This window comes from Entelurus aequoreus, unplaced genomic scaffold, assembly GCF_033978785.1.
Source record: "Entelurus aequoreus isolate RoL-2023_Sb unplaced genomic scaffold, RoL_Eaeq_v1.1 HiC_scaffold_300, whole genome shotgun sequence".
Lineage (NCBI taxonomy): Eukaryota > Metazoa > Chordata > Actinopteri > Syngnathiformes > Syngnathidae > Entelurus > Entelurus aequoreus.
In genome coordinates, this window is record NW_026908211.1 from 9,152 (window position 1) to 22,570 (window position 13,419).

Below are 13,419 nucleotides of genomic sequence, written 5' to 3' on the forward strand. Positions count from 1 at the left end.
CAGCCATTAACAAATACAGACTTTGAGCTAATACAATTGACACTCAGCATCAAGGGTTGGAATTGGGGGTTAAATCACCATCAATCAATCAATCAATGTTTATTTATATAGCCCTAAATCACAAGTGTCTCGAGCGGAGACGGGTCAGCAGCGTAGAGATGTCCCCATCTGATGGACAGGCTAGCGGTCCACCCCGGAGCAGAGTAGAAAAGAAAAGAAAAGAAACGGCAGATCAACTGGTCTAAAAAGGGAGTCTATTTAAAGGCTAGAGTATACAAATGAGTTTTAAGATGAGACTTAAATGCTTCTACTGAGGTAGCATCTCTAACTGTTACCGGGAGGGCATTCCATAGTATTGGAGCCCGAATAGAAAACGCTCTATAGCCCGCAGACTTTTTTTGGGCTCTGGGAATCACTAATAAGCCGGAGTTCTTTGAACGCAGATTTCTTGCCGGGACATATGGTACAATACAATCGGCAAGATAGGCAGGAGCTTGACCGTGTAGTATTTTATACGTAAGTAGTAAAACCTTAAAGTCGCATCTTAGGTGCACAGGAAGCCAGTGCAAGTGAGCCAGTATAGGCGTAATATGATCAAACTTTCTTGTTTTTGTCAAAAGTCTAGCAGCCGCATTTTGTACCATCTGTAATCTTTTCATGCTAGACATAGGGAGGCCCGAAAATAAAACGTTACAGTAATCGAGACGAGATGTAACGAACGCATGAATAATGATCTCAGCATCGCTTGTGGACAAAATGGAACGAATTTTAGCGATATTACGGAGATGAAAGAAGGCCGTTTTAGTAACACTCTTAATGTGTGACTCAAACGAGAGAGTTGGGTCGAAGATAATACCCAGATTCTTTACAGAGTCTCCTTGTTTAATTGTTTAGTTGTCAAATGTTAAGGTGGTATTATTAAATAGATGTCGGTGTTGAGCAGGACCGATAATCAGCGGACTATGTTAAGGTAACGTGCGGAGTTCCCCAGGGTTCGGTTCTTGGCCCTGCACTCTTTAGTATTTACATGCTGCCGCTAGGTGAGGGTGATGAGTCAAATGCGGAGAATAATTTCGCCACACCCAGTGTGTGTGTGACATACTTGCCAACCCTCCCGTTTTTAGCGGGAGAATCCTGTTATTCAGCGCCTCTCCCGACAACCTCCCGGCAGAGATTTTCTCCCGACAAACTCCCGGTATTCAGCCGGAGCTGGAGGCCACGCCCCCTCCAGCTCAATGCGGACCTGAGACTGAGTGGGGACAGCCTATTCTCATGTCCGCTTTCCCACAATATAAATACGCTTGCAAGTTCCAAAACGAATGGAAACAAGAATTTCAGTTCCAGGACAGTTCGAAGGGGAAGGTGTATGTTGCCTGTAAATATGTAGAACAGACTTCTCCATTGAACACGGTGGCTGAAATGATTTCTCAGTCATGAACAGAGAAGTTAAACAGGACAATACTGCCATCTAATGGATAGATAATTCAAGTATTTCTTTTATGTAAATAAAATAAATATATATATATATATATAGCTAGAATTCACTGAAAGTCAAGTATTTCATACATATATATATATATGGAATACTCGAGTTGGCGAATTCTAGCTGTAAATAACCACGCCCCCCGCCCCCAACACCCCCCACCTCCCGATATTGGAGGTCTCAAGGTTGGCAAGTATGGTGTGTGACAATCATTGGTACTTTAACTTTTTAACTTATGTGTTTGCCACGCTTCCTCCTTAGTTATTCGATGTGTAGAAATGCTCTGTTGTGCAGCATTGGGGCGGCTGCACCGACGAGAATTGTGGAAATATTTTACATTGCTTTCCTCGCAACCTGGAGAGAAGACAAGTATGGGAAGTGAAGGTTCCCAATCAACGCCGGAGAGCCACCGATTCCAGTGTCTTGTGTGAGGAAAACACACAACACAACATCTGCATTTTGATCAGGAGAGAACACACTGAAGCTAATATGAATAATAACAGAATAAATTATTCCATTAAAGAGATGGTTTGACAATAGTCTTTGAATCTCGATAAAAACTAAAACAAATGCAATTAGGTAACAGTAGAGAGAAAGACAAGCACAAATACAAATAGACAGATATTGAAAGAGTAAAAGAAACCATATTTTGTGTGTAATAATAGATGAGAAAATGAACTGAAACACTCTTAAAAAATATACAATAGTAATACGTCAATATTGAATAAAGCAAAATATGTTGTGGATCAAAAATCACTCCATATTCTCTACTGCTCGCCAGTGTTACCATATCTGAGATTTTGTGCAGAAATATGGAAAAGTAAGTACAAACATACACTTATTCACTTAGCCCATTACAAAACAGAAAGATCAGTTAGAGTAACACATAAAGGGTGATATATGCAGTGATTACAAATACATTGGAGGCGGCCACCACACTTGACATCAGTGACGTGCAGTCAGGGGAGGCAGGTGAGGCGGGGCCTCACGTGCCATCATGGAAAGAAAATAAATGTAAAAAGAAAAAATAATAATTAAATTGTTATATGTATCCAGTGATTGTACTATAAAGTTATTTTCCATTTAACTTCACCAGTTTTAGATTATTTTTATTCAAAATCGCTGAATTTTCACATTTGCCGTTCAAATACTGAGAAGAGACTTGCTGTGATCAGCAGCCAGTTGAGGCACGTCACTCAGTTGAGCCTCACATGGATTGCGCAATGACTCGACTAACTGCTGGCCTGCTGTGCAGTGAGACCGTATTGCTATATGAATTATACTATACATTTCCATAGTTTAGTTAGCTGAGGTATATAATGTACAGTGTATTTTGTCAACAACTGTATGTGTGTAATGTATTTCTTGTGCTGAGCAATCATAAAACGGCTGCAAAGACGCACTGGCTGAGGCTCGCAGTAATCCCGCCTCCTGGTGGTAGAGAATGCATCCACGCCGTAGAATGCACCCCCTGACGGGAGTGTTATATCAACTAAAGCCCACACTTAAACTTTCCACGTGCAAGATTGAATCTATTTAAAAAAGTTATTTAATAAGAAGCCAAAAAGTGCAAAAACAATAATCTTCGTGTTGGAGGAGTTGTGAATGACTGCAGGGCCACAACATTAGGTACACCTGCAGACTGCAGCACGGATTTCATATTTCATTCATTCACAACTCCTCCAACACAAACATTATTGTTTTTGCACTTTTTGGCTTCTTATTAAATAACTTTTTTAAATAGATTCAATCTTGCACGTGGAAAGTTTAAGTGTGGGCTTTAGTTGATATAACACTCCCGTCAGGGGGTGCATTCTACGGCGGGAGTGCATTAATCCAGCACAACAACGGCGCATGGACTTCATTTATAAGTAAAGGTAAGACCATAGTAACGTTTTTTTAATTAAATGTGCTTTTTTGTGTGCTACAGTTTGTATGTGTAAAGTTAAAGTTAAGTTAAAGTACCAATGATTGTCACGCACACACTAGGTGTAATGAAATTTGTCCTCTGCATTTGACCCATCCCCATTGATCAGCCCCTGGGAGGGGAGGGGAGCAGTGGGCAGTAGTGGGCAGCAGCGGCGCCGCGCCCGGGAATAATTTTTGGTGATTTAACCCCCAATTCCAACCCTTGATGCTGAGTGCCAAGCAGGGAAGAATGCTGGTATGAGCTTTTAAACACAACCCGTTAACTGCTGCCAGTCAAATGGTGAATAAGATACTCTTTAGGGTTCATATGTTTGTAAATCTGACTGTGATGAAGTCAGTGCCTCACCAGCCATGAACTTTACCGCACGTCACTGCTTGACATACTTCACACAGAAGTCACACTTTTTTCTGTTATTGTTGGTCCAAGGTTAATGAAGATTTGGCAAAATGAGGGTATAAGGTATATTTTGGTGTGTTAGAGTACCTGCTGGTCTTGAAACCCTGCAGTTTAGTTGATTAAGGATCCCCATTAGTCTACACCGCAGTGGAGACTATTCTTCCTGGGGTCCAGGAAGAATAGCAGGACATGTAGCAGCAGAGTGTGTCAAATGCGACCGCAAAATTGTCCTTCCACAAAACAAAAGCATGTTTTATTGTAAGTTCATGAGCTGGCGTATGTTTAGAACTATATATAGACAAATGATTTTGGTTTATTTCGTCAGAAAAACTAATTTGCATGACAGCAATTTGCATGACAGCAATTGCATGCATCCGGGCACAGCTGCACACGTCCTTGGTAGCAGTCATGGCGCCTGTTGTTTCGTTGGCCATACTCTCTTTATACACGAGTCTGATACTCAGAGTTCATTGTCAAGTTACTGTACTGTTTTCATTAATTACAACTAATAATTGCAGGACACGCAGTGTGTGTAAGACCCCGCGATCTGTGGAGGGCCCCGTTTTGTCTGAAAAAGTGGATGAACAATGCCATTTGATGAATGACGGGGTGCTTCTTATGAAATTGTAAAATATCCATCCATCCATTTTCTACCACTTATTCCCTTCGGGGTCGCGGGGGGTGCTGGAGCCTATCTGAGCTACAATTGGGCGGAAGGCGGGGTACACCCTGGACAAGTTGCCACATCATCACAGGGCCAACACAGATAGACAGACAACATTCACACTCACATTCACACACTAGGGCCAATTTAGTGTTGCCAATCATCCTATCCCCAGGTGCATGTCTTTGGAGGTGGGAGGAAGCCGGAATACCCGGAGGGAACCCACGCAGTCACGGGGAGGACATGCAAACGCCACACAGAAAGATCCCGAGCGCAGGATCGAACACAGGACCTTTGTATTGTGAGGCTAAAAAAAATATTCCAAGCTACTTCCTGCTTAGTCACTGATGAGAATATAATAGGCCGTAAGGTGAACCCGTTTTTCATTTCATCTCGTTCCCATGTCTGGGCACTAAATAATTTTTGGTTCTTAAAAAATATATTTTGGTTTTCAATGAGAAAAAAAAGTTCTCCACTGGACATCCAAGCAAATTTTTTAAATTAGTGTTTAAAGTCGGAACTATTTCTTGCTTGGCGTAACAATATTTTCTTCTCAAGAGGTGACGTTTTTGTCACATGCTTCACATTCGACCAATCGGGTAGCCGCACAGATCCAAGATGGCGATGTCAACAACGTCTAGCGATGAAGAGGAAAATACTCCAAAACACCTTAAAAAAGTTTGAAAAAAGAACAACAAAATATGCTACATGCATGTTACGTCTGTTAGGAATGAAGAGGTGAATGATTTCACTATCAGAAGGTGGGATACTTACAGGAATTGTTTAAAACGGTGGCTTTGCTGTGAAGGGGAGTCTCATAAAGTAGCCGAGACTTTCAAATCCTGTATCGATTGAATTTAAAGATAGTCCTGATGACGCTGGGCTTCACCTGACTTGTTACCGGCGGTTCATTGATAAGAAACGTTTGGATTCTGCCGAAATACTGGCCAATCGGCTGGATGTGGGTCAAGATGAGTTGGTGGCATCGGACAACACTTCAGTCTCGACAAATGACATTCCAAAGAAAAAACTAAGATCGAAGACGGGCCTGCCTGTCGGTTCTGCTGGCCCTGTGCTCCCTGCCATTTGGATCATTTGCAAGAAAACGGACAAGAGAGTTACTGTGGGAAGCAAACGGCAGAAGGACCATCTTTCACAGGCAGAAACGCTTTCAGCAGGTAAACACACACCCACACACACACACACACACACACACACTACGCGTAGCACTTACACACATACAAACCATTTAATCATCTTTTATTTTTAGGCCAGTTGAGGAACGCTGCCAGGATAAAGCAAGACAGTAGCATTCTCTTGCATATTGAAGACAGAGACTGTGTGGCCATGGAAGTGCGGTACCACAAGTCCTGTTCCAGCATGACAAAGTCTGATGTAACAGTTACTGGAACCACAGATGAAGAAGTGTGAGTTATTAAATTGCATTATCAATTATATACACACTATAAATTACAATTCATATTATAGATGCATGACTGATACAGTGTCAATAATTATGAAATGAATAGAATAAATAAAAGTTTCACTTTTTGAACTGACTTTTCCATGATATTACATTTGTTTTAGATGCACTTGTAAAGGCTGTTTGTATGTAGCTACAATCTTGACTGCATACCCTTTGGCACATATTAAATGTGTGTGTGTGTGTGTGTTTCTTTTTAAAAGTGAACCAACCTTTGATGCCAGCTACAACATATTCTGCGAGAGGATCATCCGCCAAAGGATAATTGTTAATCAGGAGGAGCTGAGAATGAACCAGCTACGACGAATGTTTTTAAATACGGTGCAAAAACATGAAGATTGTGATGCTTCAAACTACAGGTAACAACAGAAGCTTTTTTTTGGCAGCGATGTAAACCATTTTATGCTGGAAAATATCAAAGGAATAATAAATAATTTAAAAAAAGGCTTTGATAGTACCGGTATATTTAAACTACTAATACTTATGAATATCTTTATTTACACCCTTGTGCTCCTCTTTCCTGTGTTCTTATGTTGCAGGCAGGATAAACTAAAGAGAAGTCTGGTTCTGGACTTTCCCCAACTGGTGTTTCAAGCGCAACATCTGCGAACTGGTTTTTGTTGAGAAATTGTCTGCAGATAAGCTGATAGACAGGCTACCTCATCCATCAGGTACAGACACAACTGAGTCAACTGAAGTAAGCCAAGGTGAAAGTGACACTGAACACATGGCAAGAACAACAGCTGGTCCGCAAACTACTGAGAACACGAGGACACTTTATAGTGCAGCGCATATATTGAAGCAGCTACTATGTGACTCTCCCGGTATGACGTGCCCCTGCCCACCCACATCAGATGATTTAAATGTGTCCGATGCAAAATCTGTTGTGCCACTTGAACGGTACAATGCTATTGATTGGATTGTAGGTGCAACAGAGGAACCGACATTAGCCTGTTATGTTGATATTCCAGAAGATGCGAACCTAAAAGTGATATCTGTTTGTCAAGACATTATGTATCTTGCATCTAAGGGTCAGAGGCAGACACCCAAATCATTATGTCTTGGTCTAATTATTCGACATTTAACAGGTTCCTCACAAGTTGTGTCACTGCTGAGTGGACTAGGACATTGTGCTTCATGAGACATTCTCTCAAAGGTATAATGTCTGCCCCTTCACCCAATGGCAATGGATGGCACATTGCGGATGGGGAGTTAAAAGTTACATGGATGACTACAAATCCTGCCCCTGATAGTGTGTTAAAGGTAGTCCACTGTAGCTGCAAGCAGAGCAAATGTGAGACAGGAAGGTGTTCCTGTATGTCTGCAAGACTGTCCTGTACTGATTTGTGTCTGTGCCAAAATTGTGCCAATATTTCCATGGAAACAGAGGATAAAAGCACATGGGAAGATGGCTCTGATGATAGTGATAGCTAAGAGATGAACAATGTCTCCTTCCTTCAGAATACGCAAAGTCACACTTAATCAGTTAGTTCTCTAATCAAAATTTGAGTTTTTGCCCCATTTGAGAAAACCCCTCGGAGTATTTTACTATTTCTTTTTTTTTTAGTTACTTAAGTTCCATCCATCCATCCATTTTCTACCGCTTGTCCCTTTGGGGGTCGCGGGGGATGCTGGAGCCTATCCCAGCTGCATTCGGGCGGAAGGCGGGGTACTCCCTGGACAAGTCGCCACCTCATCACAGTTACTTAAGTTAAATACTTTAAAAATAGAATGTGAGGTTACAGTGCACTTGACCTTAAAAACAATTATAATAATCATAGTTTGAGGAAAATCTATCAAATAATTCTTGAGATATGGCTTTAACAATGTGCAAAGTTAAGACAAAATAATAAAAAAAATATATTAAAAAAAAATACTCAAGACCTGCTGTGACATCAACACATTGTTTTGTTCATGTAAATATTTTTTGTACCATATTGTGTACAGATTCTAAACTGTAATGCAGTTTTTGTTGTATTTCCATTTTTCGGCATTATTCAATATTTTGATTGATGTCAGCCATTTTGGGCCAAAGTGCTCTTTATTTTATTTTATTTTTTACTTCCTCTTATAACACAGTATCTACTGAAATTTTTAATGTATAAAACATCATTGTTTAGCAAAATGTACCATGTGTATGTTCAATTGTACAGGTTGCTATTCACTTATTTTGAAGCGTTTTTTTCATTTTTTTTTTTTTTTATGTTTCATGGTTTAAATTTAAATTAAAGTATACCAATGCTAAAATACTTGTCTCAAATGTTAGGTATATGTATTAACGTCAATTTGTGAGAGAGATTCTGTTTCCAGAATGAATGTAAATACATTTACAAGAAAAAACAGCTGCCTAAGATTTTCGTTTTTTGTCATTTCTATTTTTATACATTTATGGCTCTAAAAAAAACCCGCCAGGATATTTTGTGGAGAACTTTTAACCTAATGTCCACAATGGTATTGTCTATGCAAAAATGCAAAAAAAGAGTAGTGCCCAGACGTGGGAACGAAAATAACTTTCTAGACACTTTTTCCTGGTTCACCTTATGGCCTATAATGACAAATTTACCCATTTTGACCTGCGGCTCTTGTGGTGCTTTGGAGTACTGCTTGTTTTACTGTAGGCACTAGGTTCAACTCCTGTTTGAAGTAGATACATTTATGTTTTAATGATGTTAAAATTTTTATTTTGCAACAAAACAATAAATATTGAACAATTTATTTCCCATTAATTTATTTTAGTACCAAACATCCATCAAATTCAATTCAAGTTTGATTGAAAAAAGTAAAAATTGTTTCTCATAAATTAAGAAGCGTGAAAAAAAGAAGCATTCCCAATTAAAATTCGGCTTAGGGTCCCAATTTTGCCCGGTGTGCCCCTGAATAATAGTAATTCATTATAATTACAGAAAGAAACACCACCAATGGAGCAGAAACCTATGTCGTCCACAATTTGCAGACATTCTCCAGGTATGTTTTACGCTTGAAAAGTGTTTGTCTATCTTAAATATAACTCCATGTTCCAACACATGTATCCCCAAACACTGAGAGCATTTGTGAACTTTTTAGAGCGTTCTCTGTATTTTTTGTTGGTAAATGAGAGAGGATGACAGATAATAATCACACTTCAACATCTCTAACATGTAGATCCTGCCTCTTTGTTAGGTGTGAATTGCAAATGAAAACAGGTTCTTAATTGCCGTACCCTGGTTGAATAAAGCTTAAATATATATGTAAATGCATCCATCCGTCCATTTTCTACCGCTTGTCCCTTAAATGTAAACTGTAAAGTGAAGTTGCTAAATGTTGTATACTATATTGCCCAGAAGGCTTAGAGCTGTAGACAGGAACTGCAAGTAAGTCTGAACTACGTGGGAGGACGACAATTGTGCCGTTTGAGCAATAAAGTGTTGATATAACGTTACACGTTGCTGTTTCTGCTTTGTCTACACAAGAAATAAACGTATGGATAAATAAATAAAATAACTAAATAATTAATAGATCAATACAAGTATGGAACGAACAGTTGACGTGCACATTTGAGCGCTGCTCAGAGACAAATTTGATTGGCAGCAATTACGCTGATTAGCCAAAATATGAAGGGATGTTGTGGACATTTGTGAGGCCGCACATAATTGGTTGAATTTGTGTGAATTAGCGCAATCGCAACATCGCAAATGTCTGGAGGGACTGCATTTTATTGTAAGATACAATGTTATAATCCAAACTGGCATCAATGCAGTGGTGGTTCTGGACTCTGCAGCGCCCTCTGCGAGACCCCACTAAATCACCTAATTGTCATCCAACATGTCGACACATCAACTGCTGGAGCAGTCAAGCCTAAAGCAACTGGTACTGAATCACCCTTCACTTGTTTTTATTTAGACATTTTCGTAGAGATATAAGATATGTAGTCACAGTATAAAGTGATAGCGTGACTTAAATGCATTGCAGACCAAACAATCTCAAAGCTCAAGAGAGTTAACACGTGATTAATCACAAAAAAATTATCGCATCAATCATGTATCTGCGCAGATTAGACACACAATATACCTCGTAGTTCAGCACTAATATAAAAAAAACATACATCTAAGAAATCTAGAAACATGTACAACACATCACATTCAGGGTTATTTTATATTCTTGTCAAAACTTTTCTCCTAAATTGTGAGCAGAAACCCTATAGAGTAAGTAAGCCTACAGTATCTGGCTCACCTGCACTGGCTTCCTGTGAACTTAAGATACAACTTTAAGGTTTTACTACTTACGTACAAAATACTTAACAGTCTAGCTCCATCTTATCTTGCTGATTGTATTGTACGATATGTCCCGCAAGAAATCTGCGTTCAAAGAACTCCAGCTTATGAGTGATTCCCAGAGCCCAAAAAAAGTCTGCGGGCTATAGAGCGTTTTCTATTCGGGCTCCAGTACTCTGGAATGCCCTCCCGGTAACAGTTAGAGATGCTACCTCAGTAGAAGCATTTAAGTCCCATCTTAAAATTAATTTGTATACGCTAGCCTTTAAATAGACCCCCCTTTTAGACCAGTTGATCTGCCGTCTCTTTTCTGCTCTGCCCTCTCTCCTGCGTGGAGAGGTTAGTAGGTGACCACAGATGGATGTGCTATAGCTGTTCAAAGTCGGGACCCGGGGTGGACCACTCATCTGTGCATCAGTTGGGGACGTCTCTGCGCTGCTGACTTGTCTCCACTCAAGATGATCTCCTGCTGGCCCCACTATGGACTGGACCCTCACACTATTAACTAGATCCACTCGACGTCCATTGCACCGGTTGCCCAGGGGAGTGAGGGGGTCGACCGGTGCAAGGTTTCTCATTGTATCCCATTGGGTTGAGTTTTTTCTTGCCCTGATGTGGGATCCGAGCCGAGGATGTCGTTGTGGCTTGTGCAGCCCTTTGAGACACTTGTGATTAAGGGCTATATAAATACACTTTGATTGATTGATTCATTGATATTACAATGGATGATAATTCTGACTAAAGTGATTTAAATTGTTTGCAGGAACTGATACAAAGAACAAGTTAATGGTCTGGATTATTTGTGTTAGTTGTAATTAAATTTTTTGTAACTGAACACAAAAATAGGCACATTTATCTGGGATTAAAAAAAAACTTTTCCACCAAAATTACCTGTGTAAAAAATTCTGGTGATAAATCCTTGGGAAAAAAAAGTGTCTCTTGACTGCAGAGCAACAGCTCTCATATAAGTATCTGCTAGTTCCACTTCCACTGTAACTAAACAACATGACTGTAAAATTATAAGGGAATGAATAAAGCCAAACTACCTATTTCATGAAAAACAACAGCTATTAAAGTTTGCTTACACATAATTTTACTAACTGTGTGTCTTTTTTCAAAATATATACACACTTTTGCAAACACCACATTCAATTTTCTTAATTCCTAGATTATTTGCAAAATGACACACTTCGGTCAAATGATGCCCATTCATCAAAATAAAGCAAGCATTTGTAAAAATTCAGTTTTATTTTCATCTCACTCACACAGACTTCAAATGATAAGACATTATTGGAGTGAGTTGCCCAGAACAGTGATAAATACAAAACACATTTGTAAAATACCCTATTTTACTATAAGAAATCACATGTTTGGGGCATTTTGCACTACCTTTATAGCATATGTGATGAATGATTACTGTAACTTGACCAAATATATTGGCAAATCCATAGCAATCGTCATTGTTTACTTTGAAGTGGGCCTATACATAAGGACCTAAAGAGAAAGTAAAAATATCCTGTAATCTTTTCAACAACTGCTCAACAATGATGCTGCAAACTGCAAATATTTATTTTTACAATATTTAGGTAAAGTAACATATCACAGTAGTCAACAATGACATTCAGTATAAATTACAGTTTTTTCCAATTGCTTATACACTAAATTTAAAATGTTCACACAGTTAACAAAGTCTACACACAGTAAACAAAACCACTATGCAGATTAGCCTAATATTAGGCATAGACTCTGCTTCACAGTTTTTGCAAAATATTACACAATGCTTTACACACACCTTCCCATCTTGCACACATATAAGGATTGTGATACACACATCTTCACATCTTGCACACAGATAAGGATTGTGATACACCCATTTTCACACTTTACCAGAGGTGGGACCAAGTCATTGCTTTGCAAGTCACAAGTAAGTCTCAAGTCTTTGCCCTCAAGTCTCGAGTCAAGTCCCGAGTCAAGACAGGCAAGTCCCGAGTCAAGTCCAAAGTCAAGACTAGAAAGTCTCAAGTCAAGTCCCAAGTCCTGCATTTTGAGTTTCGAGTCCTTTCAAGTCCTTTTAACCACAGACTAATATTTTTTACACAGATTGTGTATGCTTTTAAAACGCTGTATTTATTTATTAAAACAAGTGCATTCGAAATTGCAGGAAAAAAAATGGTGCTGACATTGCAATTCATAATAGCACTATTAACCAGTCATTTTAATAGTTTAAACAATTTTAAACATTTAACTCATTCCTTTACAGAATAAACACATTTGCAAAAACAAACATTAACATACTATTGGTTGTATTTTATGAAAATAACATTACCACAAAGTTGAGAAGGAGCAAAGATCTTCAATATTTGTATGTGAGAATCACAAAGAAATCTTCTGGGGGAGGATGACCCCCCTACAGGGGTTTGGTTTACAAACTTTCAGCCCCACCTAAAACAAAATTCACCAGCCGCCACTGATTATGATGCATTCTCATTTTAGGCAAAGTATAAGACAATACTTTCTTAACAGTATAATTGTAACCAGGAATAAGTCTTCAAGTAACAATATTCAAATACTAACATTGTTGGGTAAGACAGCATTTGGTTTTATTCTGAATCCAGTGAAACAGATTGGTGGTTTTAGCTGATATAAAGACTTTCAGGTGTTTATATATGTTTAAGTATTTGGCAGACGCTTTTATCCAAAGCGACATACATAAAAAATAGATATAAAACAATCACTGTAAACATTATCATTTAAGGGAAGAATGTAATACAAAATATCAATACAAAGTGTCAAGACAGAATAAACTCTCTGCTGCTGCAGCAACAGAGTTACAGTCTATAGGTCCCTAAAATATATAGATATCTAATGTATTCATAGATTGTTTATGTAGGATATACGCATGTACATATAATCTAATCATATTGTTTCTTCAACTTAAAAATAGCTGACCGTTTTTTCCCCCCTTCTCTGGGATTATATTCCCAGTTTTGATCTCGGACGTCTGGTCATTTATAGCGTATAAGAATATTATATTACTGTTAAGCAAACTATGAATAATAAAAACGCCAAAACATGTGTCCGCTATCATAGCTACACGTATGACAAAAAAAACGCGTGAAAATCAGTGGTATTCAGTGAGGTAAAATGAATTAAATTTGCTGACAGTTCATTGCTCCTGCCAAATGAATTGCACTGAGTGGAGCGGATCACCAC

General features: G+C 38.9%; 1 protein-coding gene across 1 annotated transcript; it reads left to right on the top strand.

The window, feature by feature from the left end:
* The first annotated feature begins 5,091 nt into the window (after positions 1 to 5,091).
* LOC133645515 (uncharacterized) lies at positions 5,092 to 7,029 on the top strand. Its single transcript, XM_062040354.1, has 5 exons — positions 5,092 to 5,151; positions 5,300 to 5,651; positions 5,744 to 5,900; positions 6,160 to 6,315; positions 6,496 to 7,029. The coding sequence occupies exons 1-5, from the start codon at positions 5,092 to 5,094 to the stop codon at positions 6,578 to 6,580; spliced, it is 810 nt and encodes a 269-aa protein (XP_061896338.1). The 3' UTR covers positions 6,581 to 7,029.
* Positions 7,030 to 13,419: the final 6,390 nt, after the last annotated feature.

What these genes read in the sequence shown, in the direction of transcription:
- LOC133645515 (XM_062040354.1), top strand. Translation starts at nt 5,092, where the DNA reads ATGGCGATGTCAACAACGTCTAGCGATGAAGAGGAAAATACTCCAAAA. An exon ending in GGCAGAAACGCTTTCAGCAG is followed by an intron (nt 5,652 to 5,743) that starts GTAAACACACAC and finishes TTTTATTTTTAG; the next exon opens with GCCAGTTGAGGAACGCTGCC. An exon ending in TGTGATGCTTCAAACTACAG is followed by an intron (nt 6,316 to 6,495) that starts GTAACAACAGAA and finishes CTTATGTTGCAG; the next exon opens with GCAGGATAAACTAAAGAGAA.